This window comes from Erinaceus europaeus, chromosome 9 (genome assembly GCF_950295315.1).
Source record: "Erinaceus europaeus chromosome 9, mEriEur2.1, whole genome shotgun sequence".
NCBI classification, from domain to species: Eukaryota; Metazoa; Chordata; class Mammalia; order Eulipotyphla; family Erinaceidae; genus Erinaceus; species Erinaceus europaeus.
Genome location: NC_080170.1, coordinates 54,891,000 through 54,914,680, shown reverse-complemented (window position 1 = coordinate 54,914,680; position 23,681 = coordinate 54,891,000). Strand labels below are relative to the sequence as shown.

The following is a 23,681-nucleotide window of genomic DNA, read 5'->3' as shown; positions in this document are numbered from 1 at the left end:
GCACCGGGCCTAGCATGTCATCACAGAATTTCTTAATAAAGTCTCTCTTGAAAGATGAATTACCAGAAATAGAAGCACTTTCCACTCTCAGACAACAACTCATGCTTATCAAATGGGTATGTAAATGCCTGACAACCAGATTTTGTTTAAAAAAAAAAAAACAAGATGTAGTGATATTACGTTAGAAGGTTCTAACAACCAGTGCTTCATGAGCAAGATAAACCTCTTATAAAAATATTATTCTTTTCTAGAAGAGGTATCATGGTAGAACTAGACACAGGATTCTAGAAGAGAGGTTTACAGCAAATAACTGGAGACTTAGGATAACAAGATTAAATTCGTATTCTGAGTTGCTTACATGTAATTTATAGACACTATCCAATATAATGCAAGTGTTTGCAAAGAGTTTAATTTTCACAGGCCAAATCCTTCATTGTTCAATCAGGAATAGACACACAAAAATTAAACTTATCTTCTACAGCAGTGTATCGACTAGAAAGTTAAACAAATGAAGGGTTTAGTCCATGAATATTAAACTTTATTGTCATTGCACACATAATTTATACTTTAGTTGGAAGCTATTAGTGTGTCCTTTTCTGGGAATTCTACATTCCTTTCTACATGTTTATCATTCATCCACTTATTTTTTACTGAGCATTTATTACACACTAGATCTTATGTGGGATTATTTGTTTTAAAATTTATTTCATATTGAATAAGAGTTTCTCACTGAAAGAGAGTACAGAGAAGTCAAGTACATGTACTCAAGTACATGTAGCAACAGATCTTGAACCAAGAACTACTCTACCAGTTGAGCTAACTTCCTGGCTGCTATCTTCCTGGCTGCTAGATCTTGTGTTTTAATTGTTAATTTAAAGATTATGTTTAAGTGATCTAGAAAGTAACATAGTGGATAAAGTGTTGGACTGTCAAGTATGGGTTCCCAAGTTTAATCCTTGGTATTATATATCCCTGTAACTCTATTTCTCTCACATCTCTCAATTATCATTAAATAAATGGAAGTTGAGACCTGGTTGAACACATGTTACAGTGCGCAAGGACCTGGGTTCAAGCCCCTGGTCCCCACCTAGAAGGGGAAAGCTTTGCAAGTGGTGAAGCAGTGTTGCAGGTGTCTCTCTCTCCCTCTCCCTCTCCCTCTCCCTCTCCCTCTCCCTCTCCCTCTCCCTCTCTCTCTCTCTCCCCTTCCCCCTCCCCCTCCCTATCACCCCTTTCCCTTTTGATTTCTGACTGTCTCTAGCCAATAAATAAAGATAATACAAAAAAATAAAAATAAATAGATGGCAGTTTAAAAATGTTTTCAAAAGATTTATTAATGAGAGAGCACATGTGATGCTGAGGATCAAACTCAGGACCTCTTTCTTGAAGGTCCTAAGCCCTATCCACTATGCCACCTCTTAGGCTGCTAATTTAAAGATTATTAGAGACCAAGGAGATAATTCAGCCTGTTAGAGCACAGAATTTATAGACCAGAGGCTGCATGTCCAATCCCTGGCAATACTTTATGCCAGATTTGAACAGTGCTCTGATCTCTCTCTTAGAATAATTTTTAAAATTTTTAATTAAAATTGTTGAACTATCACGTCTTTCATCCCTAGGCTAACAGTATTACTGATGACAGGTGTGTGTGAGTGTGTGTCTGTGTGTGTATTTGACTGGAATTGAGGGCCTCAGTGCACCCTCACATTTCTGCCTAGCTCTCAGGCACTCTGCACAGCACATGCATAGAATAGACACCTTCCTCACTGGACTGCACCCACAGGAATTTCAGGAGTGAGTGTGCAGAGGCCTAAACCCTGGGAGAGGGTGCATTCCTGGAAGGAGTCAAGTTTCAGAGTTTGCTTCCCACTGTGGCTCCTCATGGCCAGGCCAGGCAGTTCCGTGGGAAATCTGAACACTGGCGGCTCAGCAACCCCGTAATCTTATCAGGGTAGCAGGAGAAAGCATTCTGACTCCAGAGAAATCCAAGGCAGCTCTGCCTTCCAATAAGAACAGTTTAGGTTTGCAGAACTAGCTTGACCACCCCTACTCACTAGAATCTAAAGGTCTTTTAAGTGTGGAAAGTGTCTGACTGTGCCTGTCATGTTGTAAAAAAGCAATAAGAGGAGAGAAAGGCTGAGACTGCTGGAGAGCTCTGTGCTCCAGGACCCTTAGAAAGTTCACTATGCAATTTTTCTCTCTTCAGGGAAGGAGTTCAGCCTAAACTTTCAGATGTAAGATGATCAGTTTCATCACAAAAGCCTTAACCACTCACAAAGATCCTCCAAGGTGTCATGTAGACATTTTTATTTCTGTGCAAAGGTAGATATGGTACCACCAACACAGAGTGACAGTGTCATTGCACCAGGACCCTGCAGAAAGTCCATCTCAGGATCTGAAGGCATTATCGTGGCCCTTGGTGTATAGGACAGTGAATTTTCCATTTGAGCATCCAGAATATTCCCTTCCTGGGGATTGTAGACAGTGACTGCTGAGTTCCCAGGTCTCTCTGTTCAGGTCACATGGGTAGATGAGGGAAAATCTTATTTTGAGGGAAGAGGATTCATCTTCTGCAACTTTAAACCCTAACAACTGCCTAGGAGAGTCTAAGTGGGTACACAAGGCACTGACCTGAAATGAGATGTCATCAGTTATCATCTTTTATGAGAAGGCAGAGACCTCAGACTAGAAGGACTGTGGAGTTCTGGACATTGGGGATGGACTTGCTCTTCTGTCTTCTCTACTGGAAATTTCCTGCCCCTGCTGAGATCAAAACTCCTCCTGGGCCAACTTTTCTGTAGTCAGTTGTAATGATTCACGTGTTGCCAGGAATAGATCTTTAATTGGATTTAACACTGAGGCTCTAGTGCCCAGACACTAGGGACACTGAAATAGACATTTCATCCTACTGGTCCTCAAGGAGCTCCAGTCTAGGAGGGGAGACAGCACCTAATATGGCCAGAGAATATCTGAGGCCAGGCAGCTCAAGAAGTAGAGGCCTAGACCTGATCTGTGGAGCACTGAGAGGTGCTCTGCCACAGAGGGACATTTGGGGGCAGCTTTAACCCAGGATATAAGTATGTAGGATAAGAAGATATGTAGGTGAGGTTATGCACCAGCTGAGGAATACAGAGAAGTAAGGTATAGTCTCAGCCACAAAGGGGGCACTCTTTGGGGAAACAAAGTGAACATACAATGTGACTTAAAAATACAAACTGTTTTCTGATAAGCTCTCAGGTATGTGGGAGTTCAGTCAGCCTAAGAGGAGCTAGAGAAAACTCACTTCCTCTGCAGGGGACTCCCCCTGGGTGTGGTTCTGGGTTGTGTGGTGTCCAGGGATTTCAGCTAGTGAACTTACTTTACCTGGGTCCCACCTGAGGAAATTCACCAGAAAAATCCACAGAGAGGCCTGTGGTCAAACTCAACAAAGGCCCCTGTGGCCCTCTTCTCAGAGGATGGCCTCCAGTAAAAAGCTGCACTCAGTACTGTTGTCCACACTGAATGTGCTCTGAAAATATATTCTTCTTCCATTCAGGGATGAACCAGATAGCCTGGGAGCAACTGCTATCATAGACCTTAACCCTGAGCACAACAGAAACCAGACGTTGAACTTCTTGTGGCTGTCATACAGACTAGGCATCCATATCAGAAGTCACAACGTGTTACAGAGAGGAGACTTGAGCTTCCTAAAAATAGTTGGTTCCTGGGACTCGGGCGGTAGCACAGCAGGTTAAGTGTAAGTGGTGCAAAGCGCAAGGACTGGCGTAAGGATCCCAGTTCAAGCCCCCTGCTCACCACCACCTGCAGGGGTTGGGAGGGGTGTGTCACTTCACAGGCGATGAAGGATGTCTGCAGGTGTCTATCTTTCTCTCCCCCTCTCTGTCTTCCCTTCCTCCTCTCCATTTCTCTCTGTCCTATCTGACTACAATAATAACTACAACAACAATGAAAAACAAGGGCAACAAAAGGGAAAATAAATAAATATTTAAAAAAAGAAAAAAAAAGTTGGTTCCAAGCAACTGACTTCTCTGGACAGTTCTCCCACATGCTCCCTGCACCTTCATCTCTGAAGTCCATTCCCAGGCTTCAGGTCCCTAGCTTAGCTTGCTTTTGAGATTCATTTTGGTGACGAATGGGAAACCCTTTTTTTTAAGTAACCCCACTAAAATCTCCTGAGATTGAGAAGTTCATCTGTGCCCACTCTGCCTGTGTCCTCCCAGGGAGACTGCAGGCCCCTGGACCTCAAGGTCCTCCTACAGGTAGAGTCCAGCCTGAGAATAGACTGCTCAAGGCTCGAACTTCTAGCATCTGGCAGAATCACTTGGAGCCTACACTTGACTTCTGAAAAAGCTCCTCTTGCCTCTTTCAGTGAAACCAATGCCAATGTCTGTGCCCAAGAAAAAAGGAAGTTGGAGCAGGGTGGTGGTACACGCCCAGGTTCAAGTCCCCAGCCCCCACCTGCAAGGGGTGAAAAGCTTCACAAGTGGTGGAGCAGAACTGCAGATTTTTCTCTTTCTCTCTCCCCCTCTATCTCTTTTTTCCCCTCTCACTTTCTCTATCCTATCAAATAACAATAAAATAAAATGAAACTTAACAAAAACTCATTATTTAAAAACAAAAGAAAAAAGGAAGTTTAAATGAAAATTCACTTTTAGAGCTTAGAGTTTTCAAGCTAAAAAAGCACCAACTGCTTCTTCTTTTTCTTCATTATAACAGTGAAGCTCTGAATGTAAGTGTTGTGCTGAGGGCTCTGGAGTCAGTGTGGCAAAGCAAAGATGCCTTGCTAACTCATAACACAAAGACTTCCCCTCTGCTGTTTTACTTTGCTGGCTGACTTTTTTTTTTGTACATATATATATATAATGTTGGTTTACAAGACTCTATGTTTTGGGATATAGGTTCACACCTCTTCAATTATATATGATCAAACCACACCCACCACTAGTCATCAATATTCCTCCACCACAGTCCATTGAATTCCTTTACCCTTTGCTTCCCCCAACCACCCAATCTTGTAACGTCAGTTCTATGATCTGAGTCCAGAGGTTAGCTTTTAAAAACATTTTTCTATTATCTTTACTTATTGGATACAAACAGCCAGAACTTGAGAAGGTAGAGGGAGATAGAGAGGGAGAGAGAAAGAGAGACACCTGCAACACTGCTTCACCACTTGCAAAGCTTTTCCCCTGCAGGTGGGGCCACAGGCTGGAACCCGGGTCCTTGGGCATTGTAGCATGTGCACTCAACCAGGTGTGCCACCACCCACCACCTCCAGGGGTTAGCTTTGGATAATCTTTTCCTGGACCCTGGCTTTATTTCATCATCGTCGTCATCATCATCATCATCATCATCATCATCATCATTTTCCACTAGTTTTATCACTGGGGCTCATGCCAGCAATACAAATCCACTTTTCCCAGTAGCCTTCCCCTCCTCCCCACACACATTTTTTTTCTTTTTTCTTAGATGTGACAGAAATTAAGAGAGGATGAGGAGATAGAGAGGGAGAGAAAGACACTTGCAGACCTGCTTCACCACTCATGAAATGGACCAACTGCAGGTGGGGAGCGGGGGGCTTTATTTCTTTATGTCCCACACATGAGTGAGAGTATCAAATACTCTTCCTTCTCCTTCTGATGTATTTCACTTTGTATAGCTGCCTCCAGTTCCATCCATGTTGTAGCAAAAGGCAGAAGCTATTTCTTCATAGTTGAGTAGTGTCCCATTGTGTTTGTAGACCTCAGCATCACAGAGTGAGCTTGGGGACTCAACCCACCCATCAAGGTTTGTTTATTTTTTATTAACTTTATTTCTTGGAAAGATAGAGTCAGAAATCAAGATATAAGAGGGTGATAGGGAGAAAGACACCTGCAACACTGCTTCACTACTCACAAAGCTTTCCCCCCTGCAGTTAGGGGCTGGGGGCTCAAACCTGGGTCCTTGCACATTGTAACTTGTGCTCAACCAGGTGCACCACCACCTGGCTCCAGCCTCAGCATATTCACCCAACTCATTTCTTGTTGGTTACTTGGATTATTTCCATATTTTGGCTAGTGTGAATGGCACTGCAGTGATCTTAGATGTGCACATATCTTTCCAGTATTTTTGTGTTCTTCAGAGAGATACCTAGAAGTAGAATTACAGAATCTATTTTTACTTTGTTTGTGGTGACCTATTTTAAATATTTTGAGATACCTTCATACTAGTTTCCATAGGGATCATACCAGTTTACATGTTGTGGAGGCACTTTTGATCCTTGTGTTTTTATCAGTTCAGTTATCTTATGGTCTCTACTTCTATGTAGGGAGAGCAGATTCTCCTAGCTCTGCACCAATGGAACCCATTTTCTAAGCTGTACTTAGTAAGTACCTCTATCTGTGACCATGTGAGGTATGACTTTTGCTATCACCCTTAAAACTCACAAGTACCAAGGCTCCAAGGTCCTATACCCCACCTTCAAGAGTGATATGTTCTTTCCCACTAGTCTTCCTTCAGTGGGACCCTTGGGATCTTTCAGGAGGGCCCCTTACCCCCTGCTAGCTGGCTATGCCAGGGCCTGTTGAATAAATGAGTAAATGAGCAGCTGTCCTTGTTATGGGTATTCCTTTGACAGGGACCAGAATAGACATGGGGACATATGAATTCTCCAGCCTGGACAAGTGTGGTGGGAAGCCTGGGACAGGGCCCATATGCAGACCAGAGATGGTGAAAGTCTAGGGTATAGAACAGTAGAAAAGCTGCAGGTTCACAATGCCGACCAGGAAGAAGACTCTTTGGGGGGGGGGGAGCATGTGGTAGCACACCTGGTTAAGTGCACACATCACAGTGTGCAAGGACCCAGGTTTAAGACCCTATTCCCTACTTGCAGGGGAAAAGCTTCACAAGTTGTGAAGCAGAGCTTCAGGTGTTTCTCTGTCTCTTTTCTTCTCTATCTTCGCCTCCCCTCTCAATTTCTTTCTGTCTCTATTCAATAATAGGATGCATTTAAAATATTCATGTAAAAAAAGAAGTCTCTTTGGCTTAATAATTGCTTTTCAAAGAATTGAAGAAAAGAAGGGGATCCAAGACTATACTTTCAGGGATCATTTCTATAGTATGTTACTAGAGAAGTTCCTCTGATCGTGTAGGGCACCCGAAACCACGAGGAGGAGGCACAGCGTTCTCTCCTGAGCGTGAAGCCAGCTCTAGGTGTTGCTTTTGCAACTGCCTTTTGCTATTGATGATCGTTCTTCTCTTCCTTTTGGGGAGAAGAGGGAGAGGATGCAATCTGAGTGGTTCCGGTAATAAAAAAAAAAAAAAAAAAAAAAAAAAGAAAAGAAGGGGATCCAGCAAGTGTGGTTTGTGGAGTTGGTAGGGAGTGGAAGGAAAGCAATCTCACAGAAGTAGTTTCCCTTCCCCTTCCTCCTCCTTTCTTTTGTTTTTCTTTTTTATATTTTAATTAGTGATTTAATAATGATTAACAAGACTATGGTATAAGAGGGGTACAATTCTATACAGTTCCTGCCACTAGTGTGCCATATCCCACCTCTTCCATTAGAAGCCTCCTATTCTTTTTTTTATTTTTATATTTATTTTTTTCCCTTTTGTTGCCCTTATTTTTATTGTTGTTGTAGTTATTATTGTTGTTGTTACTAATGTTGTCATTGTTAGATAGGACAGAGAGAAATGGAGAGAGGAGGGGAAGACAGAGAGGGGGAGAGAAAGATAGACACCTGCAGACCTGCTTCACCGCCTGTGAAGCGACACACCCCTCCCACAGATAGGGAGCTGGGGGCTTGAACCGGATCCTTACGCCATCCTTTCACTTTGCGCCATGTGCGCTTAACCCCTTGGGCTATCGCCTGACTCCCCGAAGCCTCCCTATTCTTTATCCCTCTGGGAATATGGACCAAAAATCTTTATGGGGTGCAGAAGGTCTTGCCCCCTTTCTAATCTCTGTCCTTTTCCCTGACCTGCTGTCACCTTTCATTCCTGCAAGAAGACATCAGGCTGGGATCTGAGACAGCCACAGAGATTGGAGAATGAGGAGCCAGCTCTGCTCAGAAGCTGTCTCTACCATTGGGTGCATTCCATCAAATTTATTCCGGTTTCTCAGCCACATTTCTTCTTTACAAAAGATGTTTAGGCAAGATTAATCCAGAGTAGGTTGGGACACCTTCACCCACAGAGCAACTCAAAATACTTCACTGCAGGTCCCTCCTGAGGGAATCAGAGGACAAGCCAAAGTCCTGAGCCCTGGCTCATTAAACATCTCCACTAATGACTTGGATGAAAAACAGAATCCAGATGATCTGCAGCTGGGATAGTTAATGTAGTAGTGATACATTCAAGTTCAAAAAAGATTTATGAATAGGGTACTAGGCTCAAGTCAAGGTGAAATTAAGCAGGGCCATATATAATCTCTGCTTTTCTTCAGAGGAGTGTCAGGCACCAGCAGAGAACAGACCTGGCTTGGAAACATGCATTCACTTGTGCGGTCATTCCATAGATACTTAGCAGGCCTGCTGTATGAAGCTGCCTGGCATGTGGGTTTCCGGCTCAGACAGCACCTCCCTAAGCCCAGGGCTGGGCAGTGCTAGTAAGTGTGCAGGTGCTGTGCCAGCTCAGTGCAGGATCTCAAGACCACAGGCTGGAGCTGTATCAAGGAAAAGTAAGTTCAGCAGGCCTCTGTGGAGGGCTTCTTGGGACAGGGTGGCTTCTGATTTGGGAGCTGAAAACCAGCTCCCAAAGGAAAAGAATAATGGAAAAAAGGAAAGCATAATGGTGAAAAAACTAAGTTGGTAATGGAGGGATACACACAAGAGAGCATGATGACCCTCAGTGATCAAGTGGAAGGCCCCCACAAGTACATGGTAACCGCATATTCTTCTGCTTCCTATAATTGCTTCCAAGTTTGTGCATTTTTATTCAATACATAATTCTTTAAGAACTGTCCCCAGTGTGTGTGTGTAGCTCTGTACTACATCTTTTTACCCAGTGTTATTTCCAAGATGGTATGCTTGCTATACATTATTGTGTTTTCCTTTGAGAGGTCTGCACAATATTCTGTTACACAAATATATCCTAACTTGTCTCATCATCTTCTATTTTAAGACATGGCATTTGCTTCCACTTTCTCCTTATTGCAAATAGCATAGCTATAAACAGTGCATGTGTCTTTTTCTTCTTTTGAACTATCTCTCTGGAAGCAATTCCCAGGAGTGGGAATTATTAGGACAAAGGATGTGAATATTTCTGTGGTTCTACAGCGGCATTGCCAAATTGGCCCTGGATCTCCTTCCTTCTGCAAAGGCTCACTGTTCCTCATGTGTATAGATGCCGGGAGTGACCAGATGTGCCAGGAAAGGAATAGGAGGAGAGGGATCCTGCCTTTGCCTGTGGGTGCCCTATGGGGTGGGGAGTAGGACAGGAAAGGGGTGTGAACACCCTGGAAATGAAGCAATTTGGAACTTCCCACTGAGACAGCAGCACTGAGGGAAGGAAATTACATACGGAGTGAGCCTGGGGACACAGAAACTCACCCACCCATTCAAGGTCAGACAGGACACCTGAGAGTTTGGCCTCATTGACAAGAGGGACTTGACCTTAGAGCCACCTCATAGCTGAGTATAGAGAGGCAGCTACTCACTGCTTGCTTGCTCAGTAGTGTCATGACTGCCACAGTCTCAGGTTCTGCTGGGGTCATAAAACAGTCCCTTCCTGGGGGCTTGTATGTTAGCAAGTGAAGTGGAGGACTGCAGGTGATCACCTTGAGGTCTGTGCTTAGCACAGATCTGGGTGCTGTGGGCAAAAGTGGGGTGGAGTGCTGGGAGGCAGTAGGGGGTATTTGAATTGAACTAAATTCAAAACAATTGCCAGACAAAGAATGCCTAGAGTGCTGAAAGTACTGTGTGTCAAGAGTTTTGTGGCAATCCATAGAGCACCATCTGGGGGGCAGCAGAATTTCTAGGGTCAAGAGGGGAGCTGAAGGGCTGACCCAGAACGTGCATTTGCACTGCAAGCATACTTTCTCCCTTCTGTGGGCCAAGAAGACTATCTTCAGGAAAAAAGCAAAGTCACCAGGCTTTGGGTAGGGTGATTTTGGAAAACTAAGACGATTCCTTAAAGCAGGTAACACTTGTGAAAGGGCAAAGACAGAAAGTTGTTAGTGTACCTCTCGATGTGTTAGAAACACAGTGGGAATACAGTGCTTCATTGTTTAAAACCTGATTTGGGGGAGTTGGGCAGTAGCACAGTGGGTTAAGTGCAGGTGGCGCAAAGTGCAAGGACAGGCTCCCCACCTGCAGGGGAGTCGCTTCACAAGTGGTGAAGCAGGTCTGCAGGTGTCTATCTTTCTCCCCTTCTCAGTCTTCCCCTCCTCTCTCCATTTCTCTCTGTCCTATCCAACAATAACAACAACAATAAAAAAACAAGGCCAACAAAAGGGAATAAATAAATAAATATTTTTTAAAAAATTTTTTAAAACACCTAATTTTGGGGTGGTTTCTTTTTTTTTCTCCTTTTTTTTTTTTTTTTTGCTTCCAGGGTTATTGCTAGGGCTTGGTGCTTGCACTACAAATCCACTGCTCCTGGAGGCTATTTTTTCCCTTTTTATTTTTTCATTTATTTATTTATTTATTTTGATAGGATGGAGAAATTGAGAGAGGAGGGGGAGATGGAGAAGGAGTTGGGGGGGGGCAGTAGCACACCAGTAAAGCGCACATAGTATTAAATACAAGGACCCACACAAGTATTCCTGTTTGAACCCCTAGTGCCCCACCTGCAGGGAGGTCACTTCACAAGTGGTAAAGCAGGTTTGCAGATGTCTCTCTGTCTCTACCTCTCTCTACCTTCCCTTTCCACCTCCCCCTCTCAAATTCTCTCTGTACTATCCAATAAAATGAAGGGGAAAAGAAGCCTCTAGGAGCAGTGGATTCATAGTGTTAGCACCCAAGTCCCAGTGATAACCTTGGAGGCAAAAAAAAAAAAAAAAAGAAGAGACAAAGATAAACATCTGCAGACTTGCTTTACCACTTGTGAAACATCCTCCCTACAGGTGGAGAGCCAGGGCCTCAACCCGGATCCTTGCCCAGGTCCTTGCACTTTGTACTGTGTGCACTTAACTAGGAGGCACCACCACCCAGCCCTTCTGGGTAGTTTCTCATTTTCACCTTTGTATGAATAGCATTGCTATAGATTATTTTATAGATAATTTTACAGTATTACCTTGATAATAGAATCATGACAAGTAATTTTACATTGTGCCTTTTTATAGCCTTTGTGCATACTATAAAGTTAGAACAAGAATTATTGACTTCTTGTGGAATCCTAGTTAACTGTCTCATGAGAGGGCAGAATCAATCAGTATGTAATGCTAGCAGCAGTTTTTTTTTTTAATTTATAAAAAGGGAATATTGACAAAAACCATGGTATAAGAGTAAGAGAGGTACAACTCCACACAATTCCCACCACTCTGTATCCCCTCCACTCCCCTAATAGCTTTCCTATTCTTTAACTCTCTGAGAGTATGATCCCAAGGTCATTTTGTGGGATGCAGAAGGTGGAAGGTCTGGCTTCTGCAATTGCCTCCCCGCTGAACATGGGCATCAACAGTTCGATCCATACTCCCAGCCTGCCTCTCTCCCTCCCTAGTAGGATGGTGCTCTGAGGAAGCGGAGCTCCAGGACACATTGGTGGGGTTGTCTGTCCAGGGAAGTCTGGTTGGCATCCTGCTAGTATCTGGAACCTGGTGGCAGAAAAGAGAATTAACATACAAAGCCAAACAAATTGTTGATCAATCATGAACTTAAAGACTGGAATAGTGCAGATGAAGAATTGGGGGGGTACTCCATTTTGTAGATAGCTAGTAGGCTAGCAGCAGTTTTTAAGGAAGCAGTTTTCCTCATAATTGTGGTAGCCCTGGTTTTTATCACTGGAAGATTTTTATGCAAATCTAACATTTATGCAATGCTACCTCACAGTTAATTTGCATTTTATTATTGACTATCAATGTCCTATGTTTCCCAAAATAACTCTGCGTTATCATTTGTCTTTTCCTGAACTCAGCCAGTCCTGCAGACAGGGCACCCACATCCTTTCCAACTGGGCCTGTCATCCCTGATCTTCTTGTTGCTGAATGACTTCCAAGGATAGAGGCAGAAGGGCCCCTTACTTCCTTTCAGCAAGAAGGTGGATTCACTTTTCTCTGTCCTTCTTCCTTTTGAAGAAATCTCAAGCTTGCAGGCTTGGAATCAACGTGGGAGCTCACTGACAGCCCTCTCAGGCGTCCTGGTTGTGAAGCCTGTGGTCCCGGCCCATTTAGGCCAAGGAGGGGGCCAGGGAGAGGACTGGGGAGTTGTGTGCTTTGCAGAGAGGAAATGGTTCAAACCAGATACAGCTTTTGTTTGTTTTCCCTAAGAAGAAAAGAGGCCTTTTTACTTTCCTCTTTTATTTACTTCTTGGGGTTCAGGCAGATATTTTTAAATCCTCCAGTTTCCTGCTGTCTGCAGGTGTTTCCTACGGTGTTGCTGTCAGAAAGGACAGAAGCCAAAACAGACTTGCTCTGTTTCTGAGTGTTTCAAAAGGGCTCTGGGCTCTTATTTAAATGTATGGCCACCTCATGTTCCCTCAGAATGATGTCCCCCTATCTGATAAGTATGAGGTGAATTATTTTTTATTTTTAGATAAAAACATAGCGGCAAGAAAATAGAAGGGATGAGCCCACAGCACTGAAGCTTCCTTCAATGCAGTGGGGGCCAGGCTTGAACCTGGGTTGTAGATATGGCAAAGCAGCGCACTATCCAAGTGAGCTATTTTACCAGCCAAAGAGAAATCTTAACATTGATTTCATTTTCATTTCCCTGGTGTTTGAGCATCTTTTTTTGTCTTCATTAATTTATTATTTTTTTAATGGGGATCCAGGCCCTCATGTATGTGTGATTTCAGCGTTCCCAGGCTGAGTTTTTCATACAGACAGACAGGCAGAGGGAAGCAAGAAGGAGAGATACCACAGTATCAGAGCTTCCCCTGGTGCATGTCACCTTAAATGTGGTATCAGAGTTCAAATCCAGGCTGTACATGTGACAAGACATGACACTTACCTAGTGGGTTCTCTCTCTAGCCTCAGTTCATAGACCTTTCCAATTTGTCTTCCTGTGTGGGCCAGGCAGTGGGTCATCCGGTAGAGTGTCCATGTTATCATACCAGATGATCCACCTTTAAGTTCCCAGTCCCCACCTACAGGGGGAAAGCCTCACAAGTATTAAAGCTATACTGGAGGTATCTCTTTGCCTAGCTAATTTTTTTTTTTTTTTACCAGAACATTGATCAGCTCTGGCTTATGGTGGTGTGGGAATTTGAATGTATGCCTTAGGAGCCTCAGGCATGAGAGTCATTTTGCATAACTATTATGCTATCTATCCCCGCCCCTAACTGGCTCTTTATAAGAAAAATGACAATTGGGGACAATAGAATAATGCAGGCACTGAGCCCTAGTTATAACCCTGGAGACATATATTATTAGTAAGTAGTAGTAGTACTTAATAAAACAATTTGTTTTCCTATGAAATTACTTATATCTTTTGTTATATAAAGTTCTTGTCATTTTTGTGAGAGCATATTATGTGATAGATAGTATCTCCTCTTTATCTATTATAAATGCTTTCTTTCAGATCTATTGTTTTCCCTTTATTTCATTTATAATATCTTTGCCATGAAGATTTTATTATTATTTATTTATTTTGGTGAAAGATACAGAGAGAGAGGTAGAGGAAGGGGGAAGAGAGGGGTGGAAGAGGGAGAAGGGGTGAGGGAGGAGAAAGGGGTAGGGAGGAAGAAAGGGGAAGGGAAGGGGGAGAGGGAGAGGAGAAGGAGACTAAAACCAGAGTACTTTGGTTTATGATGGTGCTGGGGACTGAACCTGGGACTTCAGAGAACTCAGGCATGAAAGTCTTTTGCATAACCACTGTACTTATTTCTCCAGCCCTTTGACATAAAGATATTAATTTTTCTTGATAGTTAGAAGCATGTTTGGAATGGCAAGATAACTCACCTGTTGGGGGTGGGGGGGACTGCTTTGCTATGCCTGCATGACCCAGGTAAGAACCCAGCTCGTGTTGCACTGAAGGGGAGTTTAAGTGCTATGATATTTTTCCTTCTTTCCCTTTGCCGTTCTGCCTTGTTTTGTTTGACCAGTGCACTGCTCATCTCTGGCTTATGGTGGTTCTGGGAATTGAATCTGGGACCACTAAGCCCCAGGCATGAAAATCTACTGTGGAAATCACTATCACTATCTCCCAGGCCTTGTCTCCCTCCCTCCCTCTCTCTTTTTTAAAATTTTATTGATGATTTAGTGGTGATTCATGAGATCATAATATTATATGGGTATAGCTCCACACTGCACTCACCACCAAAGTTCCATGCTCCCCTCAACACAAACAGTAATAACCACCATAGTCTTCATAGTCTTCACAAAGTCTTAGTGTCTCTCTCTCTTTCTCTCTCTCTCTCGATCTGAAAAAGGCAACCCAGAGGAATGAATGCCTGACACTGGCAGAAAAATAAATAAATAAAATAAAAATAAAACAAAAAAGATACACTTTTTAAAATTAGTTTTAGAGAGTCGGGCAGTAGCGCCAGCGGGTTAAGCGCACGTGGCGCAAAGTGCAAGGATCCCTGTTCTAGCCCCTGGCTCCCCACCTGCAGGGGAGTCACTTCACAGGCGGTGAAGCAGGTCTGCAGGTGTCTTTCTCTCCCCTTCTCTGTCTTCCCCTCCTCTCTCCATATCTCTCAGTCCTATCCAACAACGACAACATCAATAACAACAACAATAATAACTACAACAATAAAAAGAAGGGCAACAAAAGAGAATAAAGAAATAAATATTTTTTAAAAAACTAGTTTTAATCAATTATTATATAATAATCATATGTAATAAAAATAGATTACTCTCTTAGTTACAAAGGGAGACATTTTACTTTAACACTCTTTAATCCTATGCTCTGCTATTGCAGACTGCATATCAGAAAATGAATCCATTTGCCTCACAATCTCATGTAGCCCAGAGCCAGGCATGGGAATTCAGCAAAGTGCTTCTGGAACTGCTATCACATCCCTACTCTCTCCTCCCCCATATATGCTGCTCTGGCCAGATCCTGTAGCTGATACAAGTCTGGGACTTGTCCATCTCCAGCTCTTAGCCTCTGTCTTTCTCCCCTTAACCCTTGATCAACCCCTTCATCCTATTCCATTTCCTTCTTAAGTGGAAAATTTCCTTCTACTTTCTCAGCTTTCTTTTCTATTTTGTCCTTTATTCTGTTAAGGTAGATGTGGAATGTCCCTGGGCTCTTTGTGCCCCTGCTCCAGGATCTTGGTCCAAGGGTCCTTCTCAGGTCAACCAGTCCCATCCTTGAGTACCCAGCCCTCAAATCTCCAAAAAGGAGGTTGAACACAGTGGGGCCTGTGAGTTTCCTTGCAGTTGGGATTTTCCTGGTAAGAATTCAGGACAAATGCTTTCCTTTAAACTCCTTACTGGATTTACTTCTTCAGGGTAAATCCCAGTACATGGACTTCAGGTTTCACGACAGCCTGCATTCATAGAGGACCTAGTATATGAATGTTGTGCTGTATGCACATATGCTCTCTGACTCAATTTTTGCCCCAAACTGTGGTATAAAGACTGTTCCCCTCACTTTACAAGGAGGCCCATGGAGGAAAACTAATTTTACAGGTTGAATGACCTATGATCCAGACTTACCCCCACTACAACACCATTACCCCTTCCCCCAAGTATGAAACGTGTCCACTGGACACAGCCAGTACTGTTAACTTTGTAACTTATTCTCATGCTGAAACCTACTGACTCCCTGTTCCCCTCCTACTTGGACCATCTGCTCCAATGGAGCAGGAGCCATGCCCCACAACCAACCTAGGTACTGAGTGGTTGCTTATTATTTTTCAGGAACTTCTTCCTCTGGCCTTCATCAAAATGAGGTTTAGCCATGATTTCTGAGGTTTTTTCTTTTTTTTTTTACACATCATTCACAGGGGTTGGCTTCAGGCTAACTTTTTCATATAGAAAGAGAAAGACAGAGCTAGATGAAGAGAAGTAGAGAGGAACAGATACCAAAGCATGACAAAGCTGATAAGCTGTCTTGCCTTGAAGAGTGAATCTTGGGCTGGCAAAATATTGAATAGCTTATCCCTGGATAGTGTGCCTAGTTTGCTATGCATTCAAGCCCAGCCTCCACCATGTAAGAGGAAGATTTGGTGCTATGGTAACTTTTCTGCTCACTTGTTCCCTATCTATCTATCTATCTATCTATCTATCTATCTATTTCTGGAAAAGTCAGCCTGGGCAGTAAAGTTCCAGTGACAAAAAAGAGTCTTCTGGGAGTTGGGTGGTAGCACAGTAGGTTAAGCACATGTGGTGCAAAGTGCAAGAATCGGCATAAGGATCCCGGTTAGAGCCCCCGGCTCCCCACCTGCAGGGAAGTTGCTTCACAAGCGGTGAAACAGGTCTGCAGGCGTCTTTCTCTCTGAGAGTCGGGCAGTAGCGCAGCAGGTTAAGGTGTAAGGATCCCGGGTTCAAGCCCCGGCTCCCCACCTGCAGGGGAGTCACTTCACAGGTGAAGTAGGTCTTCAGGTGTCTATCTTCCTCTCCTTCTCTCTCTATTTTTCTCTGTCCTATCCAACATCGACGACATCAACAGCAGTAATAACTACAACAATAAAACAACAAGGACAACAAAAGGGAATAAATAAATAAATAATTAAAAAAAAAAAAGTCTTCACTCACTGAGTTTTAAAATGCCTACAAGGAACCTAACAGTCTTTGCTGAACTTAAATCCCTGTCTTTAGAGGGACTGATGCCACAGAAGGCAAAACAGTGGGCAGTCCAGCAGAGCACTGGCACCCTACTCAGCGCCCATTTCACCACTTATCATATAGAGCCTGGTGGGAGGTCAGAGGCCCTGCTGTATGGAGCAAATCTGGGACTAGATTCTGCTTGGGCTGGAGTTCTCTTCAAACACATCTGGGCCAGTGCACATCTCTAAAATTGATAAGAAAACCAAATTGTTTTATGAATTGTCTGCCCAGACAGCTACAGATGGTGTCTGGTGACTGCAGTAGAGAATGTAGAGATGTTGGTGCTGCACGACCAGAAGAGCTGGTGGAGTTTGTGGGCCTTGTTCCCATTGTTCTGGGGCTGGAGCCTGTGAGCCTGTGTGTATATCCTGGGGAGGGCGTGATTTCCTTGAGGAACTTTTCTGAGAGCTGGAGAGCCCCCTCCCACAGGGCAGCAGGGTCCCGAACCACCACCCCTTGGGGTCAGCGCAAAACCCTGAGTCTACTCCAGCTCATACCTATCTTATAACCAGGAGACTAAAGTGAGCCAGGGCCTAAATTCATGCCTGGGAGTGGGGTAAGAAGTGCAAAGCAGCACTGTGCTAAAAGGTGGTAAGAGAAAGAAAATCAACTGAAAAATCACTGCTCTCTGCACTGCTTCCTGCTTTCTCCAGCTGGGCAGCATCTGGGGCAGAATCCATCTCCTCTCTCATCTCCCTGCCCCCCACACACACACACCTTCCTTCCTTTCTCTTTTCATAGAATAGAGAGAAATTTAGAGATAAAAGGGAGACAGGGAAGGAGATTGACAGAAAGACACCTGGAGACCTACATCACCATTAGTGAAGCCTCCCCCCTGCAAGTGGGGACTGGGGGCTTGAACCCACATCCTTGTGCTGTAATGTATGCACTTAACCAGGTGTACCACCACCCAGCCCTGTGGCTCTCTCACCTTCATTTCTCTGGTCACTGAGCTATGTTGCCAACTTTTCACCCCTTTCCTCTTCAGTTGCCTGTAAGTCTCCTAGGTCCTTACTTTCCTGAAATTTCCTTCCAAACATCTGCTGACCCAGGCTGGCTAGTTTGGAGGGAAGGATCATATTCTTTGTGTATTTGATTACTAGCTGGAGAATAAGAATTAGAATCTTCCTGAGAAAGAGAAGGACAGGGTCATCCTGTGTGTGAAGATGTTAAGTACCATGTTCCCTTGATATCCCTGAGTTTCCTGGCAGACACTGCTCCATTCTGCCTGACTTCATTTATCCATTTCCTTCTTCGTCTACATAGAAAAGATAACCCAAGTATCCCAGTGTCCTTCACAGTGAGGTTCTTCCCTGTGGTATACACAGTCTACAGTGGTCTGGGACACATCTCCCTTTGCATCCACTTCCTCCTTGATGAGATGTGTCTGAAAAATCAACAACCAACAGAAAGATTCAACCTCTAGATGAAGAAATGGACAAACTGACATGTCATGTTTTAGGATAGGTTGTCTAATTATATTCTATACCGGAGATAGAACATGGCATAACATGGATTTCTTGAGTATTGGATTTAGAGGGACAACCTCATTCTTTGTCCTCTCAGTACTGTTCTAGTGACCTTCCACAGATCAGTGGACCTTAATAAGAATATGCAAGCCTGGTGGACCTAGAGCCAACTGTGACTCATGCTTTGTTTCCATTTCACTTCAAGGTCCTGAGCTATATTTATCAAGCCCTCACCATGCCAGGTAGCAGTTGGTGGTGTTGGTTTACTAAGAATCATTCATTTATTTAACCAGCACTTAAGGAGCATTTCAGATGCCCAGGCTAGGAACTGGGGATGCAAATGGCTTCTGTGCCAGGGCTCACAGGAGAAGAGGACAACTTGCAAGCTCTGGGCATTTGAGGAGCTCTCTGAGCTCTAGCCATGCAGGCCTATTCTCTGGCTTCCTCCTCCTCTCACCCTCTTCTCTATCCAAGCTTTGTGAAGATTATGCTTGGCAAGTATAGCCCACCTCCCTCCCCTCTCCACCACATGCTGTGTCCTTGTCATCTTTTCCTTCAGATTTCAATTTCAAGTGTTACCTCTTTGGGTCAAGTCCCCTGTCACTTATTCTCCTAGTCTATTTCCTTTATGGTAGTTATTGTTATGGAAAACAATAAGTTGGTGTAAAAATAGTCATGGTTGTTGAATGTAGTTCTCTCTCACTAACCTTTAACTCCCATTATGAAAGGCCCTGTGTCATCTTGCTCATTGCTGCATCCTGGGAAGTGTCTGGAGTATAGGAAGAATTGGTGAATGAAATAATGAATGAATGGATTAATTATAGGTGACTAGATGGGTAGATAGATAAATGAATGAGTGAAATGATGGGTGAGTAACTAGAGTACAGTGAAGAGAAAAAGCACTGTATCCAGAGCACCACCCTGCTCATGATGCCCTAGCCCACAGAGCAGCCCAAGGGACTCACTCCCTCCAAGACTCCAGTCCAGAAGAGGGGAGGGAGGGGCAGTAACAGGAGAGGCTGCAGCTGACAGGGAGACCAGTCCTAACCAACCTGGGGTTACATGTTCTAATCTTAGAAGGCATGCCTTGCCTTTCTGCTGTGGCCTGAAGGACATGTCCTCAGAGCCTCATTTCTGTCCCATGAAGGAAGCAAAGCAGATTCTGTCCCCTTTGTTCAGGTGTGGAAGCTGAGGCCCCAGAACTCACATGGCCTGTCTAAGGTCACACAGAAAGAGGCAGTTCTGATACAAAGCTTAGGCTATGCCAAGCGTCCTTACAGCAATGGGAAGGCCCTGGCTTGGGAGGGAAGATAACTGTTATGGTCATAATCAGAAGCAGACAAGGGGAAATCGAAAGGAATCCTCTAGGAAGGTGGTGATCTCAGTTCCAGAAGAGCCCAGAAACATGCATTCATCACACTGTGAAGTTTCAGGAGGCATGGCCTGTCCTGTTAGTCACAAGCAAGACCTTAACCCCTGGCTCATACACACACAGCCTCCACCCCGGAATAGGGTCTTCAAGTCCTGTCCCTCCACCAAGCTGCCCAGAGTTGGTTTCTGTGGTGCCTGACTTCCCCCACCAGGGTCTGTTAGTGGTTAGATCCTTAGACTTTGACCCCAGAAACAAGATGGAGAAGTAGGGCAAAGCCAGGAAGGAGGCCTGGTATCCAGGGTTTCTAGGGACTGCTCAGTTTCATCTGCAGGGTGAACTATACAGGGTCCTTAGATTAGACATGGCATGTGAGTGGACAGTCTAGATCCAGTTCCACATACTGCCCATCACTAGATGGGGGATTTTAGGTAAGATACTACAGTGTGAGTCAGTTACCTCACTTGGAAAATAAGGCAGTGCTGGCACTTACAGGACTGTCACAAAATCCAAGTGAGAATATGCCTTGGGCATATATCTCCATATGTGTTTTAGCTTTTGTGACCTAAGATTTTGTGACCCACCACATGGAAAGTGTTGGTTGGAACTCAGGCTCTTATAGGGACACCTGTGGGTCCTTAAACCCCCTAAGGGTACAGGCAAGGGCTGTTTAACCCCTGGAGGAGGTTAGCGGTTACACCTGCCTGGTTTCTTTCTTTTTTTCTTTTTGGTCTCCAGTGTTACCGCTGGGGCTAAGCACCTGCACTATGAATCCATTGTTCCTGGAGGCCATTTTCCCCATTTTGTTGTCCTTGTTGTTACTGTTGCTGCTGTTATTGGATAGGACAGAGAGAAATGGAGGGAGGAAGGGAAGACAGAGGGGAGAGAGATAGACACCTGCAGACCTGCTTCACTGCTTGTGAGGTGCCCTCCTGCAAGTGGGGAGCGAGGGGCTGGAACTAGGATCCTCACGCTGGTGTTTCATACCATGTATGCTTAACCTGCTGGGCTACCACATGGCCCCCACCTGCCTGGTTTCTAAGCATAAGTCCAGGACAGCCCGGCCAGTGGCCCCTCTTAACCCATAAGTCCTTGCTCCTTCCATTGTCCCAGTGCCACCACTGATGAACAACTTTCCTCTCATTAGCACTTGACAGTTCTCAAAGTTCTCTCACAAACTGCATGACTCAGCTGATGCTCACTACTGGATCACCAGGGACTAGAACCCAGTACTTTGAAGACTGGTTTATTTGGCTTCGGCTGTGTGACCCTGCTTATACAACTTGCCCTCTCTGGGCTTCAGTATGCCCAACAGGAGTAGGCAAGATTCAGTCAATTCTTCACAACATAGAATGAGACCATCTACAGGGCTCAGTAGTGAGGGACTTCTCCAGTTCCAGACACATGGGGGCTTGAAGACTTAAAAAAAAAAAAAAAAAAAAAAAAAAACCATGGGGCTCCAGAAAAACAAGTTTCATGCTCTCACCTCTCTTCTGGTCTTTTCTCTAAGCATAAATGCTTCCAGAAATATCAGAGGGTTCTTGTTCTGAACCCCTGGCCAAGCCCAGAATGAACAGGGAAGTTAGGGGCATTTTTGGGTGCCTGTGCTGCTCTATTTTTATCTGGAATGCTTCTTCCTGCACCAGCACAGTGCCTCAGAGCCAGCAAAGTGCGCCGTCTGCGGGATGGCAATAAATAGTCCCTACACACAGGAGCCACTCTGCTTTGTGGCAGGAAGCTCGACAGCTGGACAAACCCATCACCCCACGGCCCTTCCAAGAGTGGCTCAGTTTGCCACACTGTCCCTCAGGCCTCTTTGGTCTTGGGAGGACAAGATGCTGTCTGTCTCCTCCCATACTGCAAGGTTGGCAGGTGGTACTAGGCATGGTGGACGGAGACTCCCCCATCCCTGGTGTTCTGGAAGTCTGAGCACACAGGTGAAGCCTTCCTGTCTTTATGCCACAGCGTGGTGTTCAGGCAGAAGTGAGGGGAAAGTTGGCCAGTAGCAGGAAGCAGCAGAGAACTAAACTTCCCTATAGAGCTACCTCCCCCCAGATTAGGCCAGGCCACCAGCTCCTCTAAATCATACCTTCCCCTGGCCCTGCCACATCATTTCAATGCTCCTTCCTCTGAAAGGGCTGCCTCTTAGCAGGGGCCCCAGCATGGTGGTGTACCCAGAGAAGAAAACCTGGAGCACGTTTAATATACAAAGGAGATCTAGGAAGTGTGTGTGTATGTGTGTGTGCGAGTGCATGTCATGTGTGAGTGCATGTCATGTGTGACATAAGCTCTGTACTCAGCAGGGTTAGGTCTGGTCTTTGAATATAGAACGCAAGTGCAAAATATGAGTAGACCTCATGGTCACAGTCACTGATTGTAATGACAAAACAAGAAGCTCAGGCGGAGTGCACACGTGCTCACTGATGTTTGCTTTGCCAGGAGAAACCAGTGGAGACCAATGCCAATGTGGATCAGTCGGCATCCCCCTCAGTTGCCCAGCTGGCAGTGCGGTTTAGGGAGCAAGCAGCAGCCACGAAGGAGGTAGGTCTGAGCCCCTCTTCTGGGAGGGGCCTGTAGGAAGGGGAAGTCTGGGTCAGGCCCTGAGGAGGGTGGAGGGAAGAGGCTCAGTCATTACCAAATTAGGAAGAGAAGTGAGAGAAAGGGGTCCCTCTGAATGTAAGGAATGTAGCCCTGACACTGGCCTGGGCAGCATCTCCCCCCAGAGTGAGGCTTACAATGGAGAGCTGAAGGGGCAGCTCTTAGAGACACCAGCCTGCATTCCTGTCCATTCTGGTCACTCACTGACAGAGTCTTAGGTGGTGCACAGGCAGAATAAAGAGATCCCCTCTCCCCTACTCTGGAGCCTATGATCCTGAGCAAGGTAAAAAGACAGGTTAGCACCTACAACCCCTCCCTCCATCCTTCTCTTCTCTAGACATCCCTATACATTCCTAAAGCCAGTTTCTACTTCCTCCTCATCCCTGTTACCTGATTCACTCTTTTTCTCTCCATGTGTCTGTCTGTCATCCTTCCTCCAGACACCAGCCAGTAAACCAAGAAGGAAACCGCCCTGCTCACTTCCCCTGTTCCCCCCCAAGGTAGAGCTGGGCCAGAATGGTGAGGAGGTAAGTGCCACTGCGGGACTCCAGGACACTGTTCCTCCTCATTCTTGGAAGGGACACACACACACACACACATCACACTAAACCTCAAAATCTGGGCAAGAAATTTATTTATCTCAGGGGGTCTCCTCTTCCCACATCTAGAGTCCTTTTCTTTGAAAACCAGGCTCCTTTTTCACACTCTCTAATGGTTAGAGGTAGGAACACCACTTTTTTTTCAAGCCTAGGGATTTCATCTAGGAGAAGGGCCCTGTTGAAGGGGTAGCTTCTCAAGTCCTGACAGTTGTTTCACTCCAAGTCATCTTCTAGATTTGTCAGTGTGGAGAAGGAACCTGGGCAGGAGGCCATGTACATCAAGCACAACTGTAGTGCAGGAGAAATGTGGGGTTCTGAGGTGTGAGTCAGTGCTGCTATTCTGGGCCAGCAGAGGGAAAACCAGAGCCCCTAGAAGGTCTCCTGTCTTTCCACCTCAAATACAAAGTCAGTGTTACAACCTATAGTGGGCTCATAGTCAGCAATGTTCTGAGCTTTAAGCTCACCTGAAGAGGAATTCTCACACACCCCCTCCTGGGAGCTTTCACTATGGCCCCAGTCCCTTTCGGGAGAATTTGGATTCAGTCATCTGGATGGGTGGCCAGCCCCTTAATAGCACTGGCAAGCCCAAGACAAAACAATCCCCAAACCCCATTCTATCCCTTCCTCTCTGTTCCTTCTCTTTGGGTGCCCCTGTCCTGATACACTGGTACCTGTATACATCTGGCACCTTTGTGTCAACTATGGCATATGACACTATAAGCACAGGCCCATCTGCTAGGGCAGAAACTCACAGGCACTCCTGGTGAGGTGAGGAGTAAGGTTAACTAGAAGCCCTATGATCT

The 23,681-nt window shown here is 45.0% G+C and overlaps 1 protein-coding gene and 1 non-coding gene across 4 annotated transcripts in view; both read left to right on the top strand.

Annotated features, from left to right (window-relative positions):
- RCSD1 (RCSD domain containing 1) overlaps nucleotides 1-23,681 on the top strand; it is a 36,885-nt gene that overhangs the window by 3,460 nt on the left and 9,744 nt on the right. The window contains exons 2-3 of one of the 3 annotated variants that reach the window (XM_007528773.3): nucleotides 22,121-22,222; nucleotides 22,720-22,806. The exons of 1 other annotated variant lie outside the window; for it this stretch is intronic. In XM_007528773.3, coding sequence (XP_007528835.2) covers nucleotides 22,121-22,222; nucleotides 22,720-22,806 — 189 coding nt within the window. The remainder of the gene's footprint in view (nucleotides 1-22,120; nucleotides 22,223-22,719; nucleotides 22,807-23,681) is intronic. One more of the 3 variants, XM_016190658.2, reaches the window with a different exon arrangement.
- On the top strand, nucleotides 7,061-7,273 carry LOC132540529 (small nucleolar RNA U3). The gene has a single exon (XR_009551732.1). It is a non-coding gene; the product is annotated as a small nucleolar RNA U3 (small nucleolar RNA).